The 18,879-nt window shown below is 47.2% G+C and overlaps 7 protein-coding genes across 7 annotated transcripts; 2 read left to right on the top strand and 5 right to left on the bottom strand.

Annotated features, from left to right (window-relative positions):
* Positions 1–112: 112 nt before the first annotated feature.
* I302_102743 (uncharacterized protein) lies at positions 113–1,845 on the top strand (the record flags this gene model as incomplete). Its single annotated transcript, XM_019188115.1, has 7 exons — positions 113–214; positions 284–869; positions 951–1,033; positions 1,097–1,124; positions 1,190–1,340; positions 1,413–1,740; positions 1,807–1,845. 7 exons carry the CDS (start codon positions 113–115, stop codon positions 1,843–1,845), a joined length of 1,317 nt encoding a protein of 438 aa, XP_019050993.1.
* A 442-nt stretch (positions 1,846–2,287) lies between these two features.
* Positions 2,288–3,597, top strand: I302_102742 (uncharacterized protein; the record flags this gene model as incomplete). Its single annotated transcript, XM_019188114.1, has 6 exons — positions 2,288–2,299; positions 2,366–2,427; positions 2,487–2,574; positions 2,672–3,060; positions 3,175–3,348; positions 3,420–3,597. The coding sequence occupies 6 exons, from the start codon at positions 2,288–2,290 to the stop codon at positions 3,595–3,597; spliced, it is 903 nt and encodes a 300-aa protein (XP_019050992.1).
* A 394-nt stretch (positions 3,598–3,991) lies between these two features.
* I302_102741 (uncharacterized protein) lies at positions 3,992–8,693 on the bottom strand (the record flags this gene model as incomplete). The annotated part of the gene is made up of 18 exons (XM_065869552.1): positions 3,992–4,312; positions 4,368–4,496; positions 4,578–4,912; positions 4,986–5,142; positions 5,232–5,376; positions 5,431–5,534; positions 5,598–5,995; positions 6,053–6,113; positions 6,174–6,490; positions 6,550–6,806; positions 6,866–6,909; positions 6,954–7,001; positions 7,057–7,421; positions 7,491–7,548; positions 7,713–7,854; positions 7,920–8,023; positions 8,089–8,353; positions 8,440–8,693. The coding sequence occupies 18 exons, from the start codon at positions 8,691–8,693 to the stop codon at positions 3,992–3,994; spliced, it is 3,504 nt and encodes a 1,167-aa protein (XP_065725624.1).
* Positions 8,694–9,196: 503 nt separating this feature from the next.
* Positions 9,197–13,518, bottom strand: I302_102740 (uncharacterized protein; the record flags this gene model as incomplete). Its single annotated transcript, XM_019188112.1, has 17 exons — positions 9,197–9,269; positions 9,334–9,671; positions 9,726–9,924; positions 10,003–10,431; positions 10,490–10,568; positions 10,620–10,871; positions 10,928–10,991; positions 11,046–11,392; positions 11,451–11,565; positions 11,617–11,704; positions 11,763–11,806; positions 11,862–11,906; positions 11,963–12,339; positions 12,405–12,537; positions 12,613–12,751; positions 12,846–12,949; positions 13,012–13,518. The coding sequence occupies 17 exons, from the start codon at positions 13,516–13,518 to the stop codon at positions 9,197–9,199; spliced, it is 3,333 nt and encodes a 1,110-aa protein (XP_019050990.1).
* A 744-nt stretch (positions 13,519–14,262) lies between these two features.
* Positions 14,263–14,856, bottom strand: I302_102739 (uncharacterized protein; the record flags this gene model as incomplete). Its single annotated transcript, XM_019188111.1, has 3 exons — positions 14,263–14,329; positions 14,385–14,707; positions 14,776–14,856. The coding sequence occupies 3 exons, from the start codon at positions 14,854–14,856 to the stop codon at positions 14,263–14,265; spliced, it is 471 nt and encodes a 156-aa protein (XP_019050989.1).
* Positions 14,857–16,277: 1,421 nt separating this feature from the next.
* I302_102738 (uncharacterized protein) lies at positions 16,278–17,089 on the bottom strand (the record flags this gene model as incomplete). Its single annotated transcript, XM_019188110.1, has 6 exons — positions 16,278–16,304; positions 16,379–16,457; positions 16,520–16,563; positions 16,624–16,659; positions 16,719–16,867; positions 16,927–17,089. 6 exons carry the CDS (start codon positions 17,087–17,089, stop codon positions 16,278–16,280), a joined length of 498 nt encoding a protein of 165 aa, XP_019050988.1.
* A 228-nt stretch (positions 17,090–17,317) lies between these two features.
* On the bottom strand, positions 17,318–18,740 carry I302_102737 (uncharacterized protein; the record flags this gene model as incomplete). The annotated part of the gene is made up of 8 exons (XM_019188109.1): positions 17,318–17,425; positions 17,487–17,585; positions 17,654–17,699; positions 17,751–17,784; positions 17,857–17,995; positions 18,057–18,195; positions 18,296–18,399; positions 18,483–18,740. The coding sequence occupies 8 exons, from the start codon at positions 18,738–18,740 to the stop codon at positions 17,318–17,320; spliced, it is 927 nt and encodes a 308-aa protein (XP_019050987.1).
* Between the last annotated feature and the right edge of the window lie 139 nt (positions 18,741–18,879).

The raw sequence follows: 18,879 nt of genomic DNA, 5'->3' as shown, positions 1-18,879 counted from the left end.
AAATTATATATTACCCATTATCATTCTTACCTGCTTTCGTGAACTATAACCGATACATCATCCCAAGAGGACAACTCTCAACGATTGCAAATCACAGAGGCGAGGACTCAGCATGGCACGAGACAAGAAAATCAAGAACGCATTCAAGCGATCCGACGAGCACCGTAAATCCAAGAGGGAGAAGGAGCAAGCCAAGCTGGCTAGGCGTATGGAGGTGAGTCATCCCTGGAGGTGCAGAAACACGAAGGCTAGAAGGCTAGGCTGATCGACCTTCATTTCAAAGATCAAAAAGGCAGAGAAGAATAAAGAGAATGGAGCTGCGCTTAAAGCAGAAAGATTAGCCAAGAACATACCTCGAACACTGGACAACACTCGTCAATTCGATGCTACTTCTTACCTCACTGCTGATCCAGCTACGTTACGAGACCTGGAAGAGAAAGCGGCTAGAGCAAGTAGGATGGTGAATGGAGAAGAACCTGAAGAAGACGAAGAAGAAGAAGAAGAAGAAAGTGACGAGGATGAGGAGATGCCAGAAGCTGGACCATCTAAACAACGCACGACTCGGGAAAACGATGCAGAAGAACAAGAAGGCGATGATGATGAGGAGGTAGAGGAAGAAGAGGAAGAACAGCAACAAGAGATAATACCAGATCAACCTATGCCACCACCCAAAATCTTGATTACCACATCCGCATCTCCATGTAAATTAACGTACAACTTCTGTGATGATCTGAAGAATGTCTTCCCAGGTGGTGAATTCTTCAAACGGCCCAGAGGAAGGGGGTATGAGATCGGCAGAGTGGCTAGATGGGCAGGGAAGCGGGGCTACGGAGCATTGATAGTCGTAAATGAAGATCATAAAGCGCCTAGTGAGTGAACTTGTCTTTATCTCAGAAGCGAAATATAGGTCCTTCCAGATAGAAGTTCTGGCTGACTTCATATATTGTCAGACGCTATAACCCTCATCAATCTACCCGCTGGACCTACAGCCTATTTCAAGCTGAGCAGTGTAATCCCAAGCGCGCAGATATATGTAAGCTGCAGTCCTGTCGGTAAAAATACCATATATATATACTAATCCAATTTACGATCACAGGGTCACGCTCGTCCATCTCCTCATTCTCGTAAGTTGCCCTCTCCTTCACCTTCAAACCTTTAAAGGTGTAAGCTGACGAGACTCGACCTATAGCCGAACTTATCCTGAACAACTTTACTACTCTTCTCGGTCACAGTGTTGGTCGGTTGTTCGGTTCACTGTTCCCTCCCCAGCCTCAATTCCGAGGTAGACAAGTTGTGACTTTGCATAATCAACGGGATTTCTTATTCTTCAGGCGTCATAGGTGAGTCCCACCATACACTTCGATCGACATCCCTTGCTCTTTCGTAGGTAATATTCTAATGGAATGCGATAGATACATGTTCACTTCGCCTACCTCAGCTAGACTCCAAGAGATTGGTCCAAGATTCACACTGAAATTACGATGGTTACGAAACGGATTACCTTCAGTCACCGCACCAGATGGCCGAGCACCAGCAGGCGAAAACGATGATGAGGACGTGGACGTATCATCAGGTGAAGAAGATATAGACGAAGCTGAATTGGCAGCAAGGGAAAGGAAGGACGAGGATGAGGCTATGGCTGAGATGGGTATGCCTGATAAGCAGAAGAAACCAACAAAGGATACTGGTATTAAGGTTCCTGGGTTGGCTGAGCAGGGCGAGTATGAGTGGAAATGGAAGGTGAGTCACTTGTGTTCTTATCTCAACGAGCCACCTAGTTGCTAACGAAATTATTGAATTTGATAGCCAAAGATGGAGGTGTCGAGACGAACCTTCTTTTTGTAAATCTTCTTTTCCTCTGGTGCATCTCCTTGCACATTGCTTCTATCACTTCGAGACATGGATCATCAGTCTTACATTGTATCCGATCTCACGTCTTGCGTTCTCATCGTTATGACCCATGCATGCCATCTGATCTTGAGCTCATTCAGAATGCACCTTGCTTGCCTCTTTATGCTTGTTTGTCTGATGTGGTTTTGGCGGTGATGGCCGAATGTTACGAGATGAGATGTCATTATTTCCACTTTCCACTTTCGGGCGAGTCGCTGTTAGTTGTAATGTTCCCTTCCGTCCTTTTCAAGCAACAAGGTAAACATTCATCTTGACTCCATCCTTCAATCACCAACACAGCAAAGATAACATTGTCCAGTGAAGTCACCTGTGGAACATAATAGGCATCAGTCAAACGACAGCAACATTACAGCTATAACAGAACAGAAAATCCAAAATGAGTAATCAGGTACGTCCATCTCGTAGTTCTTGGCCATTCGGAGACATGCTGATACCTTCCTTTCTGGCGAACTAGTATGTACAGGGGCTGATACCGAAGATACGAGCGATTCTGGAAGGAAGCGACTTGTCTACTGTGTGAGCTGGCAGCCCTATACTGTTCATCCTCGCTTATATGCTAATACACTATTTGTCAGTTCGGCGAAAGCTGTCCGGAAACAACTTGTCTCCGGTGGTGAAGATGAAGCGACTATCAAAGCATCAAGAGGTGCGATAGACGAAGAGGTTAGTGTCTCGCTGAATGAGATCATTATCTATCACTTTGCATAATTCTGGTCCATTTCAACAGATAGTCAAAGCTGATATTTTGACGTGACATCAGATAAGCACAATATACGACCAACTCACCGCCGCAACCCCTCCTTCTCCTCCTTCCTCCCCTGACGTACCTTTACAGCCCAAAGCCGAATCTGGGTCTTCGCAACCCCAATCACTCCATGTCAAACGAGAGGCCAAACCCAATATAGACGAGGAAGATCCAGAAACGGATGAACAGATGGCAAGGAGATTGCAACTAGAATATAACGATCAATCCAGCTCGTCCAGACCCCGTCGTGTCAATGCTACTGCTCCTGCGAAGAAGAAGAAGAAAGCTGTGAAGAAGAGATTGAGCAGAGCTGATGCTGATAGTGGGGATGAGGGGGAGCCCAAGAAGAAGAGGAAGACGGACCCGAACCCGAATAACCCGTTCAACAAGGAAATGATTTTGAGGTGAGTTGTGGTTTCCCTTCTATCAACATCTGTTTCCTATTAATCCCTTAGCATATCACATTGACGGGTTGGAGTGGTAAAAGAGTCATGCTTATATCTCCTGACTTTCACCAGTGACGCCCTCGCAGACCTCGTCTCCGCACCTAGACTGTCCCGTCCACAGGTGGTCAAGCAGATATGGGCATACGTCAAGGAACATGGATTCCAAGACCAGTCAGATAAGAGGTATATTCTATGTGATGAGAAGTTGAAAAAGGTCTTTCACACAGATAGATTACATATGTTTACGTGAGTACACCTGATCCTTTCTCCTTCGATTCTCATCGGGACATGAATGTTGATATAATCTGAAAATGTAGGATGAACAAGATCCTCGTTGATCATCTACGTAATCCTGACGACGTGATCTTCAAGAACGAGTCGAAAGATGGCGTGAAGAACGAACTTCCCCCTTCGGCGCCAGTTCCTTCGATACCGCCTGTACAACATATAATAGATGAAGAATCGGAAGATGAATCGGATGACGAGGATTATTAGCTGCTCGATTTGGAAATATGAAAGGCAAAATGGAAATGAGTTTATTTGCGAAGAGGTCTTTGTGGTTTCGATTTTTTCGTTTGTCTAGTCCTTCTGTATTGCTCTATTGCTTTATCTACAATATGTGTTCCGCGATTTTTCACGTCTATGACACTTGATTCGTCTAGATCTGTTTGGACCTGTTCCGCTAATTAAAGTCTTTAGATTGTACATTGCACAAGTAGTCGATGTCACCGAAGAATGCATGCACATGTGTGGTGTACTCTATCAACAGCTATCCTCGTCTTTATGTACAGAAGTGCAAACCACCTTCTACTAGATCAACCACATATATCAACCATCATGAACGACAAACCTTTCTGACCTAATCCACTCGACTACCCGCCGGGCTGAATCATGGAAGCGGAACACCATACTGCGCTTCGTCCCCTGTATCATCGGATAGTGTACCAGCAGCAACACCAGGTACATAACCCTTGTGACCGATCCCTTCGGTTGACGAGTCCCTGGCACCAAGACTTTCCCAAGGATTGATGAAGGACGTCTGCTTCTGAGACGTATCGCTGTGCTCACTTAGCTTGCTGGTCGAATACAAGTCCTCGATCCGAGGGATTGGACGCCCTTTAAGAAGACGGCTTTGCGGTGAGGGAGACCCTGCTTTCTTGATGGGGGTGGTCGGCAGCGGAAGCCTTGCACCTTGAGGAATTTGATTAGTCTTTGACAGGGTTCCATCAGCTTCTGGGGGTGACCTATCACTATCATGACCTTACCGCTGATCTACCTCTATCCTCGACTTTGAAAGCGTTCGGCCGATCTATTTCTGTGGGAAACGCGATCGGAGCGATGAGCGCAGTAGAATCGAGATTAGGAAATTGCGATCCTCCAAAACCGGATTCATACTATCGATCGCCATCGGAATCATCAGTCAAGTCAACGCATCGTAAATCATAAATGAAGTTGTAATTCATGGGACGACTTGCCTCAATGATATGAGCAGAACAGATATCCCAAGCATCTTGTAATCGCTCGTGATAAGCCATGTACTCCTCACTTCGGACCAAAGCCAGTATCTCCCTCTGGGTGATGGGCAAGACACTTTCGTCTTGACGTATAATTGGAGGTCTAGACAATATCACCCTATCCCCATTCGCATCTCGGTCTTCGAGATCAGAGATCATCGTGAGGACCGGAGATGACCATGTGGGATAACCATGCAGACGAGCCACAAATCCAGTAGGTTTTGGATCTTTGACAGTGAAATTTTCGCAGCTCGTCACACATCCCAGAAGATGCAGATTATCTTCCGGTCGGCGTCCTATGCGGGCACACCGAGTTCTCACTGATCAGCACTGAGCTTTTAGTATCGATGAGCAAAGTTAAAGGCTTACCCGAGAGGAGGATCTCACATGCTCGTGCATCTTTGCCTCGTCGCAGAAGTTGTTCCACCAAGATGGCATCGCACATCTTTCTTTCGGTTCTGAGAACGCTCAAACTGTCCCAGAAGGGCTTGGGTTGATCGGAGGACTTTTTCGTCAAGTTGTAAAGCTGCATTACGAGACCAGCCAAATGTCAGCTTGATGTGTGTCGAAAGAAAAGAAGCTCATGACTATGTCACTGCTTCGAATGGCACTCACGCAGTTTTGTAGCTCGCTCTGGCGCAGACAAGTCAGGATCCTAGCGGACCACATGACCTCATGGAGGATCTCCCAGAAAATGAGCTGAACATAGGCATCGCATCTTGATACCGCTCTCAAGATTTCGATATTATCGATGAGTCGTCTATATATCAGGAATCATCAGCAGTCGGAAGAATCCTCAGGGCGTCCGTCATACCTCGAGGCATCTTGATACGCTGGCACCCAAAAGGGACGGGAGTCTAAAGGGATCTGATCTCCAACGGAATGTAGCAGTCCGTACAACTTGACAGTGTCCCCAACCTGACACGAAACAACGGTCAGCCTTTCCAACTACCCATGCGTGAGATACTGCAGCTTCCTCACCAAAGAATATGACGTGTAACCGTCCGCTCGGAAAGTAGGTAAAGCCTCCAACAGTGTTTCGAAAGCTTTGGGGAAGAAGACGTGATCCACATAAGATGGCTCCAGATTGGGATAATTAAAGCTGTTGATCTGACTGGAAATTTCGTTTTGTCTGGCTTCAGACATTGTAGGCAGATCTTTGGCGCGTTGTAGGGCCATATTCGTTTCCCACCACTTGAGACGGATCTTCATGCTGTACGGGGTGAAATCCTTCGTAGTCCCAAAAGAAGTCATTCCGATCTTTTCCATGATGCCCATGGCTTGACGCATGGCAAAACGGTGTTGAGGCTTGTCGGCAAAACAACGGCTGAGAAATTCATATACCGTAACTGTGTTGTATGATGCCCAAGAACGGTTGTCTGAGATACGGTGCTGGATCTTTCAGCCCGCAATCATCACATGAGGCAGCTACTTACATCTATAGGGTGCTCGTTGGGGCCAGGTATGGGGTTCGAGGGGAACCACTCCGGTTAGAATCTATCAGGTAACGCATGGTATAGTCAGTCGAGAAATTTATACCATGTGGATGGAACTTACTTGGAACGCGGTCTTCCCGAAAGCGAAGACATCAGTCAGCTCGGTACAGGGCTCGCCGTTCACCACTTCAGGTGCTATGAAGGGGATCCCTCTCCTGCCTGTTGAGGTGTCCTCAAGCTCTGGAAGGTAACCGAAATCGGCTATAACCGCTTGACCAGTGTGATTAATCAAGACATTTGAGGGCTTAAGGTTGCCATGCAGGACATCGTGACGGTGAAGATGCACCAAGCCTTGAGCTACTTGGTAAGTCAAAGCTACTCGATCTGCTTGAGACCCGACTTCCGAGCTGAGGTACGTGAGTATGTCGCCGTGTGGCACTAGTTGCATGTCGCCGTAAGCTTAGGAATGGCTCCCGCTACGACAGCAAGAGACATACTATATTCGGTGACGATACCCCATTGCCTAATATCGCCTGTAGGACAGATAGCTCCGATAAATTTCAATAGGAAGGGACCAGTTTCAATGGCTCTCATAAGTTCAATTTGCTTGATATAAGATCGTTGACAATCCCAAAACGTGCCTGAGGCTTGTTCATCAGAATGGCCGATTCGACCGATCTCCTTGATTCGTACATCTTTGCCGAAATATGATCCTTTCCAAACCTGGCTCGAGGTATTGATATTGTCAGGGTCGCTGCACCAAAGTATTGAGCATATACGATTCAAAGATGGCATATCCAGGTCTCGACATACCCAAGGAGTCTTTCTCTGATCAATGCCATTTCTGCAATTTCCCACTAGATTGACATGTCAGCACGTTCTTTCTCGGTGACCTACTCACGTCGGGAGATGATTGAATTAAATCATCGTCAATTCTCCGGCAAAGAATCTATAGGAAGGAATGTCAGCCAAGCAGCTCATCGAGAATCAAACAACTCAATCACCTCGAGAACCCTGTCAAAAAGTTCGTTCTTTAACCCAACTATATCCTCCGCCACCTTGTGCAATGAGGTAAGACTATCAAGTGATCCAGCAACCCTGTTCTCATCAATGCTAATATCAACCGAATCATCATCCTCTCCGGGTGTACCATTTGCCCCAACAAGGGACGAGTCGTCGTATTTGATGCCTAGCACCATGAAGATCTGATGCGTCGTGGACTGATTGGGTGATCTGGATCGAGTATCAGTAATCGGATATTGGTCACTTGAGCTGGTAGATGCCGAGACCGTAGACTTCCGAGTGACTGGATCTCGTCGAGATTCCAACACGTCGCGAAGCGCCATCGCTTCTTTCACAGTCATTTGATCTACACAGACAAGTATACCGTGGGATGTCAGTGCGACTTCCTTGAACCAGACGCTTGAATATGACTGACCGATTCCCAAATGCTTGCTCAGACCATCATCACTCATGCTAAGAGCTGTTGTCAGGGCCTGAATCAAGTGGGATTCGTCCCGACGTCTGTATGTATCGATGTCAGACGACCTCATGAAACTGTACGAGCAGTTGATGAGAACACCACATTGCTGAATCGATAAACCCGGTCAATGCTTGTTTCTCTAGACCAATAGCGTGTGTAGGAGGATGGAATACCCACAGTGAAGTCGGACCTTGCATTTCCCAGTCGGGTCTCCATATATTTCACCATATCTCGATACTTGTTACGGTGGAGGACTTCTTTGAAGAAGCTAGTTCTCTCGACGATTCCGCTCATTGAGGAGGTGCATTCTTTGAGCACCCTGCGGAGACAACATCTCTGTTGTTAGCCATTCCGTCTGCAGAGCGTGCGTATGCCTTGACATACTGGTAGAAGTTGTTGATGCATTCCATCATTGGCACAGGAAGCTTGAACTCGATAGTCACAAGGCATTCCTGCATCGAAATGGTAGTCTCGACAGCTGACCTTACCTATTACAGCTCAATTGTCAGCAGGGAAATACATGTCATCACTCCAGTTAGGCCAGATCGCTCACCAAACCCAAAGCCTCCAATTTGATGGTCTTGATTGATTTGACGTACCCCAGGAACTTGGTGATAATCCCAACTACCGCACCAGCTGGTGCGATAAGCTGGACAGTACGTGCTATATCCCCTACCAGCCCGAGAGCAATCTGAAACTTGTCCAAACGCGTGATCATCTTCTCCAATTTCGAAACTTCTTGTTGATAGTAATCCGTATATGGAGATTCGGAGATGGTGAACGCTAGCTTGGCGAGAGATCTGGGAGTGACAGTCTCGCTAAAAGTATGGTTTACAGACCAACAGCATCAGCAAAGATCGCCGGAAATGACTTTCACTTTCGCCAACGAGGGAACCAGACTCACCTTGACATCTGCCCAATAGTCTGTTTGGCTTCCTTCTTCAGCACAGTAAAGGATGTAGTATTGGAAGCATTCAAGCTTTGCGGAATGATTGTGTCTCCTTGATAGTCACCCATGATGGTTGAACTTGATCGAATGACTGGTGATGAGGTCTGGGGTGGCGATGATGAGGTCTGACCAGGCTGACCCCTGATCAGTCCAGGTATGATCATGGTCGTCGTAGCCATATTTACGTTGAAAGCATTGTCCAGTGCCATGAGCATGAACTGTCAAATGTTGTATAGTGGTTATTATATTGGATTAGACAAAGTGTAGAAGCGGTTAGTCAACGTTGACATGGAAAAAGAGTGGTGTAAGGGGGGTTTGGTAGGTCAATGATGGATTGGAAGAGCCGTACAAGAAGGGTAAATAGATTGTGTTTATGCATAGTCGTGTTCTGGTGGCGGTCAAGAAGCAACCAGTTGTGAGTTGTGTGCTGCATGTATTTGATGGTGTATTTGATCGATTGAGTGGGGTGGGATCTAGGGAGTTCCCCATCATTTCACACAAGTTGTCAGTGATCAGATGAAATATTCACACAATCATGAGCATTTTACACCAGGATCTTCCCAACCGTCAGAGATGGTCCGGCCGGGAGATATACTCTACTATAATACAGAATCTCGAGAACATGTATATACAAAATGCCCTAGCTCTCTTCCATGCAATTGCTAGTACTTGTGCATGCTCGGAGGCAATCGATGTATCCTTCATCATCAATTTATTCCAAATCACGGAAAAAGGTCGGATCGCCACCAGTAGGTGGAAATCTTAATACTGAGAGGTGCACCGCACTACGGTAATGCAAAATGTCAGCTACAGACCTAGTCATAAATCAAGCTATAGTGTAACACTCACTTCCTCGGACCATCAGGCTTGCTCGTCTTCACTGAATACTGAAGTGGTCCATCGTCAACATCTGGTAATCGCCTATCAATGACGGGTAGTCCTGGTGGAGACGGCGGAACGGGCGATTGTGCAAATGGAGGAGGACTTGGTCCAGAACTTGAGCCAGAATTGATGCCCAGTCGATAGGAAGAGGAATCATCGCCTTGATCTCGTGCGAGCGTCCAGAACCCCCAAGGTTCTTTACTAGATTTGCGAGTGGGCGATAGAACGTTGAATTTCAAGGTTGCTCCGGGTGCGAAGTCAGACACCGCCATTGCGTAGTTATTGGCGACCAGAACGCCGACCACCTTTATACGACCTACTCAGCCATCAAACTTGTGACGCAAATCAGCGTTACTCACCATGACGATGTCCGTCCTCTGTAATTCACCCAGTCCTTGTTCTGCTGCTGACCGTAAAATACCATCAATGTTCTCCACCAGGTATCTCTTGAGATCCGAATAGTCCTTAATCATCTGCATTTTCCCGTCAGCGACTATGAGACGTACAGCCTTTCTGCCGGGGTACATTGGCACGGAGATTTGTCGTCGGACGGCCTTCCTATACGAATGAGGATGAGGCGTCAGCCCGTGATCTCTTCTTCCATGGGTTTCAAGGATATTTAGGGGGAATACTCACGTGAACTTCGTTTTCTTGGTGCGGAATGCTGAAACAATTCTCACTCCAAAATCCTTTGCCATATCGCTTACCAGCTTGGGATAGATGGCAGTTTCGCTCACTGCGATCACGTTCAAAGGAATTGCAGTCGAAAACAATAGTCCTTGCCCAGGAGTCACCTTACTTCCTGTTGCGTTATCAAGATAAACGAAACGCCCATTCTTCATGAAGCCAATATCACCCAAAGCGACCATCGTAGGGTTCCATTGAGGTAAATTGAAATCATCGGAATAGTCGTGGTAATTGAAGTACTTTCGGTATCGCCTTTCGAGCTCTAGTTCAGTTGGTGCTTCATGGTCTGTTTGATCTGGAAGATAAAGCGCACTAAGCGCTTCACTGGCTACGGAGATTCGATCTGATTCGTCCTCTGAGAAAACCGGATCTGCCGAGCTATGATGAAGCGACATACATCAGCTATAATTGTAGTATCTCATACATTGATACTCACTACTCCGAATTAGAATCAGAATCAGAATGAGCTGTGAATGGTGCCGTTAAGGATATCTCGGGTTCTTGTTTGCCTATCTCTGTGCTGTAATGCATCAGCGTTGTTTTGTGATTAAACAGGCTTGACTCACTTAGTCTCTCTATAGGTAATGCAAGCTTGGAATCCGGATTTGAGCCCTCAGCGCTGCCTCTAGACAGATCAAGAAGCGCCGGGATCGATTGACTGGAATGGATCGGGGAGCCTGAATGTTGATACATCGTTTCCAATTCTGTACTGATCTGCTCATAGGTGGGACGAACACGGGGATCTGCTGCCCAGCAGCGTGTCATGAGATTGTACAGCTCATCCGGAATATCCGGAATTTGGGGTGGTCGTACACCCTCTAAACACATGTTGTACGAATCAGCATTATCTCAGATTTGGCATAAGGACACTCACCCAAAATACTCATCTTGGCATTGTAAGCATCTAGAGCAGCGAACGGTATTTCCCCAGAATAGATCTGTGAATTTAAGGTCAGTTCCTGCAAAGCTCCAAAGCATGATGCTACACTCACTTGGTAAATGGTCATGGCGAACGAGTAGACATCACATTCCTTTGTCAACGGCGATAATTTCAATCTTTCTGGCGGGAGGAACCGAAGTGTTCCAGCGTTGCTTTCTCCTTCTGGAGGACTTGCGGACTTGCTTGTGATGTCAATCTTGATTTGGGAAAGACCGAAATCGCACAACTTAGGTCTTCCTTCATCGTCGATCAAGATATTTTGACCCTTGAGATCCCCATGTACCACATCTCGCGAATGGAGGTATTCCATTCCTTGCGCGACTCGATGGATGAGAGCAATTCGGTCAACCCGACTTCCTACTTCTGAACGAACATAATCGGTGATTCGACCATTCTTCACTGGATATGATCAATCATTCAGCTCGCATTGCCGTTCGAGGCGATGGAAATGACCCACTCCATGGACTAACTAGAAACCAAGGTGGTGGACCAACCGCGCTTGAGGCACCAAAGAAAGGTAAAACATACTCGCTGTCGAGTCGACACCATATATTGACCTCGGCCAGGAAGAGCTGAATAGACACGAGTCAGAAGACGAGATGCTGTAGTGCAAAATGGCTTACATGTTTGTCAGTCAGAGGATCAAGATCTTTGATCGCAACCACTTGATCATGCCATCTTCCCTTCCAGACTTTGGCGAAATTGCTCGTACTAGCGACACTTACATTAGCACTATGATCACAAAAGACACGAATGCTTCTCCACGCACCATTCTCGCTGCTCCCGATATACTTCATATTCAGTAATGGTCCACTGTGACAGGGTTAGCTAATGAAGTAGACGGCATGAACGGGTAGAGTTGGCTTACCACTGGCAGATCTTCTACACTCTTCTGACTCTCGCTTCGAAGGTACTATCGGAACGGAAGTCAGCCCAGCCACCCCCCAGCCGGTCTGTATGCGGACCCACCTTGAGGAAGCTCTGGCAGAACATGCCCTTGGAAGTTTCGATGTCGGATTCATCGTTGGTCACTTGCCAAGCCCTTCTTGGTTGATGGGTCGTGACTGGTTCTTCCCAAGTCGCTTGTCTTGATAGCGCTAGCTCATCGTTATCGGTAGGATACCCTTGTCCGGTTCCGAGTTCGACTTCTTCATCTGCGTCATGTATATGTAGACTTTTCGCCACCCAGTTAGAGGAGTTAGAGGTTGGAGGGTAGTATGGATGAGGTGTAGGGAATTGTACAGCTGCTGAACTTGGTTGAGAAGCCGCCGGAGATTGATAACGGTTGTGATACTGTCTTTCCACCTCACGTTGGAGAGTGACGAGGATCTCAGGAACTTCTTCGTCTGTATAAGAAACGTATTATTAGCAAGCAGGTTTGAAGACACGAATAGGGGTGTCCTGAACTTACTCGCGATGAGATGACGCGCTGACTCAGGGTTTCGGATAAACTGTTCCAATCTCTTCGCGAAGTCTTGCCTGTCTTGCTCTCTTTGGGTCTGAGCTGCCTGCTGGAGTTGATCGAAAGAAACGATGGACTCCAACTACATCATACTATCGTCAGTGAGGTTCCCGTCATTGGTTGGCGGTCGGCAGATCAAGAGTGAAACAACACCCACCGTGAAACGAGCGATATACATCAAAGTATCGTTCCTCGCATCGTCGATCTGCCTCTGCATCTTATTCGCATATAAGAACAACTTGAACTTGGAACGTCCGACGAACTCTTGCAAAAGCTCGGTATTGCTTGTCAACTTTCTGTGCAGTGCAGAAGCAATCATCAGACATCGAGTGGGTGAAGACCATCCGTATGCAGATCCCGACGGGACCGAGAAACTTTAATCTCACTCACACAAACAACGCTTCTACACCATGTTGGACATCTTCTGACAGAGGTGTTGTACTCGATTTGATCCTTCCTTGGACAGCTTCGACAATGGTTATAGAATCACTGACCTATCCGCCATATGCTCAGCACATCACAACAAGATTTGTTCGTTAACAAAGACTCGACTCACTAGACCCAAAGCATCCAGCTTGTTCTCCATCACCTTCTTGGCCGCATCCAGCATCTGACGCAAACACATCATGATCGCTCCCCCAGTCTGTAGCAACGGTATAGCAGAGAGGAAATTCCCAACGAAATCCATCCCCGAACCTGCCATCTCCAATCTATCCACAGCCTTCTCCAACCTCTCAATGGAATGGGCAAAGGGATCATCTAAAGGATCAATCATCGATCTATTACCGGAGAAGCTTCTGGTTGATCCGGTGAGTGTACTGACTGTGTACTTGGGGCTGAAGCGGATTATCTGAGCTTGATCATCCGGGTTTTCGGCGCTGACAGGACTTTCAGCGATGACATTTTGAGGTGATACACCGTTGAGCAGTAAGTGTGGCTTGCGTGAGGGTGTACCTGTGCTGCTACTTGATATTCGACCTCTACCAGTTAAAGAAGACTGCTGGGAAGATGGAAGAGAGCCATTCTTGGAGCTTCGGGAAGAAGATTGAGTGGGTGCGGACATGTCAGGGGATCTGACTGGCTATTGAGGTGGGGATGGTGAATGTCTATGTGTCACGGAGGATGTTGGTCACAGCCGTTGGGAGAACAGCGAGGAAACAGAGAGTATGAAAGTTGATGGGGATCCGAGAGAGGCGAGTTTGCCAGTCAACTGAGTCTGCCGGTCAACCTGGTGTTTAAGATCTGATGTCCTGGTGGTGAAAGCAGCACTCACTTCAGATCCAACTGACACTGATGGTACACTCTCTTTCTCATCTATGCAACCCCTTAGCAATCAGTCGCAAGCGGGATGCTGAAGAGGTAGAAAGAATGACGCATAGGATGATGGGGATGATAATGGATACAGTTGAGATATAGTTCTGCAATGAGATTCTTTACCGAGGCGGTGTGTGCTCACACTCTCAGGGTGGAGAAAAGGAAGGAGGAATACTTTAGAATGTGGTCGATGCACCATCAAAAGAGGACACAACCAACATCTAAAGAGGGGGACTCTTCAGTCCAGGGTCAAAGGATATGTACGGACAGATCTCGGGGGTCATGGCGACGAAAGCTCAAGGGTATCGATGCATGAAACGGTAAGATGATCGCATGAGACGAAGCCATCAAGAGGAAAGAGGCTGGACACGAATTCGAGGCAAGTACAGGATAACACGTCAATGAGGACATGACAGACAAAGATCAGGTACAGCACACAATCATATACGGAATGAAAAACGTATGAACAGCAATTGTTGTGGAGATGACAGTTCTAATCTCGATAAATGGTAGGCTCATCTGCCCCAGGTGCAAATCGAAGAACTGATAGACAGACATCTCTACAGTACCAGATATTTAGCTTTACTGATCTCACTACAAGGACGACAAACTCACAGTTGCGGTCCATCAGGATGCGAAACTTTCACTGCACAGTAAGGGTTTCCAACGCGGTACACGTTCTCAAGCCATTCTAAGGCCATGTCTTTAGGCTCATAGACCTCTCCGGGAATATTCTGACTCCCTGTGGACTTTGTTGTGGTAGCTGTTGGGTCTGCATTGGACGACTCTGGAACCTTTCCTCTCGAAGACTTGGGCTTTTGATTCGGAGTTGCAGATGATTGCGCTCTTCCGGTGTGTATGACTCCATCTATAGGCTCATTTGCGGTGCAATTAGCAACGCCAATCGCGAAATCTCGAACACGCAACGCTCCGACGATCTACAATTCGATGACAGAAGGTCAGTCCAAAAAAAGGACTCTGCATATCGCCATAACCGACAGCTCACCAGTAGGATATCGGATTTTTCGAGCTTTCCGTGCTCAGGTGATACTTGTGCTAAGATGTTTTCGATTTGGGCGACGAACATTTCCTTCAATCTTGAGATCGCCGTAGACCATCGAAGTTTTCCTTTCAACAGAACGAGTTGTGCCGATATTACCTGATGGTCACATGGCAAGTGGCCCCTGGAACCCTGGGTCCTGCTAACGTATGTCCGATTTGTGAGCAGATGTCTGCGGGTGAGCTGTCACGGAAGTACCGGTCACACTTACTGCATGAACGCATCCATGTCCTGGGAAACGGACGAAATCAATTCCAACAGATGGGAACCCTTGGGAGGTCTATGTGTGCGATTGATCGACATAATCTTCTGCTCGGTTGTGATATTGGGGTATGCTGGAAGATTTGACATGTATTCATGGATCGAGCCAAGACGGATGAAATATCCACCCAAACCATACCCGATATCCCCTATTGACAACTCTTTGGGCTCCCACAACGGAAAGTTCAGCAGGGGTCTTCCAGAGCCGTAGTCGTGGTTGTTGAAGTCGAAAAATGCATGATACTTCCTGCTCGTTTCGAAGTCTGGCTGGCGGCATCCACAGCGTTCACGTTGGGTCGGTAGGTGTCCAGCTTGCCACAACAACGGTATGAGAGTTCCCCTTAAGTACTCAGCCTCACTCATCTCTTGGAGAATCTCGCGGATAGCCTGGAAGGAGGGTCGTTCGTCTGGGACGCGGGCCCAACATCGTTGTAAAAGTCGGTACATGTCATCGGTCATGCCAATTGGCTGATGCAAGAGACTGTCATCTGAAAGACCTTGTGTAAGCGGTCATTGATCTTTGTCAGCAAGAAGGTGACAAAAGTGAGAGAATGTACCGTACCGAATTGATTCTGGCGTATCGATCTCAACATTCGTGTCTCGCCATCAGTCCCGGGCACATACAACTGGGTGTTATGAGCTTAATGTCGTGCCATGACTGACAAGACGAGAGGAGAATACTCACGCGGTATACAATTACTGCAAAAGCATACACATCGCCGCTTTTCGCTGGTGGTCCCTCGAGCTCCAGCAGTTCTGACAAGCAGTTTTGTAAGGGCTCTCCTCTGTGAAGCCGTTGCATAAGGCTTATCACCGATCGGTCTGAACGATTCCATGCTTCTCGCTTGAGTGGTGTATACGCATAGTCGCAAACGATCGGTTGACCGCTTTCAGCTAGCAAAACATTACCACAATGAAGATTGCCATGGATTATACCTCTGGAATGAAGGTATTCCATTCCTTGGGCAATACGGTAAGCTATTGAGAGTCGATCGATACAACCGGGACCGGCCATTTCATGCTCCAAGGATCGCCTCTCATCTAATATCGGTGTTAGTCACCCAGAGACTCAGCACTGCCCTGTCTAGAGAGAAGAATAGCCAGACATACTCCAGGCAGTCACAATGTACCAGGGTTTTGGACCTGCAAAAGCGGAAGCGCCGAGAAATGGCTGGATGTATCGATGCCTAGTGCGCCTCATCACCTCGATCGCTCTGACAAATGACTTCTCGCCGAGATCAGCTGAGATGTCTCACTTCCTCGACAAATCAGTCGGGTCTGGACTCACAGAAGGATCAATGTCCTCGTGAAGCTCCTTGACAAAGACTGAGCTGTTCTTCCAGATGCATCTCGACGAGGATAAATCCCTGCATGAGCTGAGAACTCAGCACACATATTGTGCGTGACCTCAGGAGAAATCGGACTTTACTTTAATGTCTCAACCCGGTGTAATTCGCATTCTGGGATGACCCACTTTCGCATAAAGCCGTTGTCTCATCAGCGATGGATCGAACGCTTGAGGGCAGCACTCACATCTGGTAAAGAATGGATGTTATCCTCCGCTATACACTGTGGTGCACGTATGAGCAACAATTACATTCCGAACTTGTCGATCGTAGATTACGCACTTCTAGGATGTTGGCATCGAATGAGAATTCGAGCTGTGCTGTACCCGATCGAGCTGTTGATAGGGACCGCGCCGACATCGAGGTTGTAAGAATGTACTCGTCGAGCCGTCGTTGTAAAGCCAATTGTAGCTCGGCCATCTCTGCCCGCGCTGACGTGATGTCAGCCAAGTCTGTCAACCGTTGGACAAGACACAGCAGAATCACATACTTTTGACGACTTCTCTTATAGAGCGCGGATCGCCACTATATCGCTGGAGTGTCTCGACAAATAAACCCTGACCAATAGCTTTCTGGTACGAAGCGTCCGATTGCATTTGTGTAACCAAGATAGCGACGTCAAGCTGAGTACCCAAGAAAGCCTTTGCGGTCATCGTTCTGCAAGTAATTTTCACCCAAATACTCACGGACAGGGGTGCCACTTTTTGAGCTAGTTGACTTCTCATGCCTTCCAGGTCTCCTTGAACCTGTCCCCAGTTCATGAGCCGTGATGACCATGATCGAGGGACGAGCATAAGATCCTTGACTAGCCTCATGCAATTCTGGCAGTACCTTTCATCTCAGTCAGCAAACTCACAAACGTGTAAGGAAACAGGAAACAACTACTGCTGGACAAAATATATTGGCATCCCTTGTGCTATGTTTTCTGTTTCAATGAGAGGGGCGATCTTGGCAGACAAAAGCTGATATAGTATCGCTAGATTGATGAGCTAAATGGTCGTAAGTGTTAGTCAGTAACAACTAATTCATGGATCGAAGCCTGCTTCTCACAAAACCGAGGATTTCTAGCCGGTTTCCTTTCCAAGGCATTTGCGAGAATGAGTCTATGATTCGAAGCTTGAGATCCCCGACCATCAATCTAGTGTCCGGCTTTGGAACAAGCAGTCAGAATGGATGTCCCGATCAAAGCATCGGTAAGATGGCAATACGAGACTCACGAAGTTTGGACCATTCAGGCATCCTAGCAACTTGCAGAATTCGGCCCTTTAAATCTCGTCAGCTAAAGGCCTGTCAGGGAGAGTACAGGTAGCTCACTCCTCTTCTTGTATCACGAGGGTATAACGATCAACTGCTCTATCAAGTCAGTACATCTTCTACAATCCACTGTTCGGTTCGGATTTGATTGGCGCATCAGACTCACCATAAAGCATACGAGCTGAGCCGGCCACCAAGTCGGACCCGCGGAACGCCCTCTCCAACTGAGCGATACGTTTGGTCAAACCATAAATCAAATCATGTTGCTGATCGAGTTTCTGACTTTGCATGATATTCAGTTGAAGCTGAACCAGACAGGTTCATCAATCAATCTCATCAAGATCAAATACGCAAGAAGCAGCTCACATTGATTTCATCAAGGTATCGGCAAGTATCCTCACGAGCCGCTATGAGTGATCTCCGTGACTGGGTGCTTCGCCACATTCGTTTCAAAGATGATTGATTGGAAAGGGCGGCAAGCAGATCTACATTCTTCTGTAGTTTCCTACGGGTGTTCCGTGGTTCAGTAACTCTCAGTCACTCTCCTCCCCATTATCTTCCTTACAAGTGGATATTTGAGAACGAGATGAAACAAGTAAACCCACTGTGTCAGACCATCCACGACATTCTGAATAACTAATGATGGGGAACCAACTCTGCACATGAGCTGGGTTCTGAGCGAGTTCACATGATTATAGCAGTCGATCACCTGAACGTTGATCGCGGTACATGGTCATTATCGGTCATCTTCTCCTTCATCGATAAGAGGTGGTGTTCGAAATGTGAACTTACAAGATTGAGCGCATCGACCTGGTTCTCCAGCCCGGACCTCACGAACTCCAACATCTGCTTGAGGCAATGAACGAGTGGACCAATGTTCAAAGGTATCGGAAGAGAGTAGATCGATAGTATATTTCCACCCAGTTCAGTCCCTTGTATAGCTCGGTCCAACCAAGAGATAGCTTTTTCAGTCTTTCTAAGTGTTTCTGAGATTGTGCCTTTACCAGATGTGACTAGAACAGGACCGGTAAATGTAGGAGTCAAGGTCATGGTCGTTGTGCTATTGATTCGGATTGCTCGAAGGGGTGTATGTGAAGCATTGGGATTGCGAGAAGTGATTACATGTCCTTGGGGATTACCTATATTTGTTAAGGGTATATTGTCGTTGAGAGCTTCGATGTGAGGCATC

This window comes from Kwoniella bestiolae, chromosome 1, assembly GCF_000512585.2.
Source record: "Kwoniella bestiolae CBS 10118 chromosome 1, complete sequence".
NCBI lineage: Eukaryota > Fungi > Basidiomycota > Tremellomycetes > Tremellales > Cryptococcaceae > Kwoniella > Kwoniella bestiolae.
Note: the sequence above shows the minus strand (reverse complement) of the source record. Positions and strands in the feature narration are given on the sequence as shown.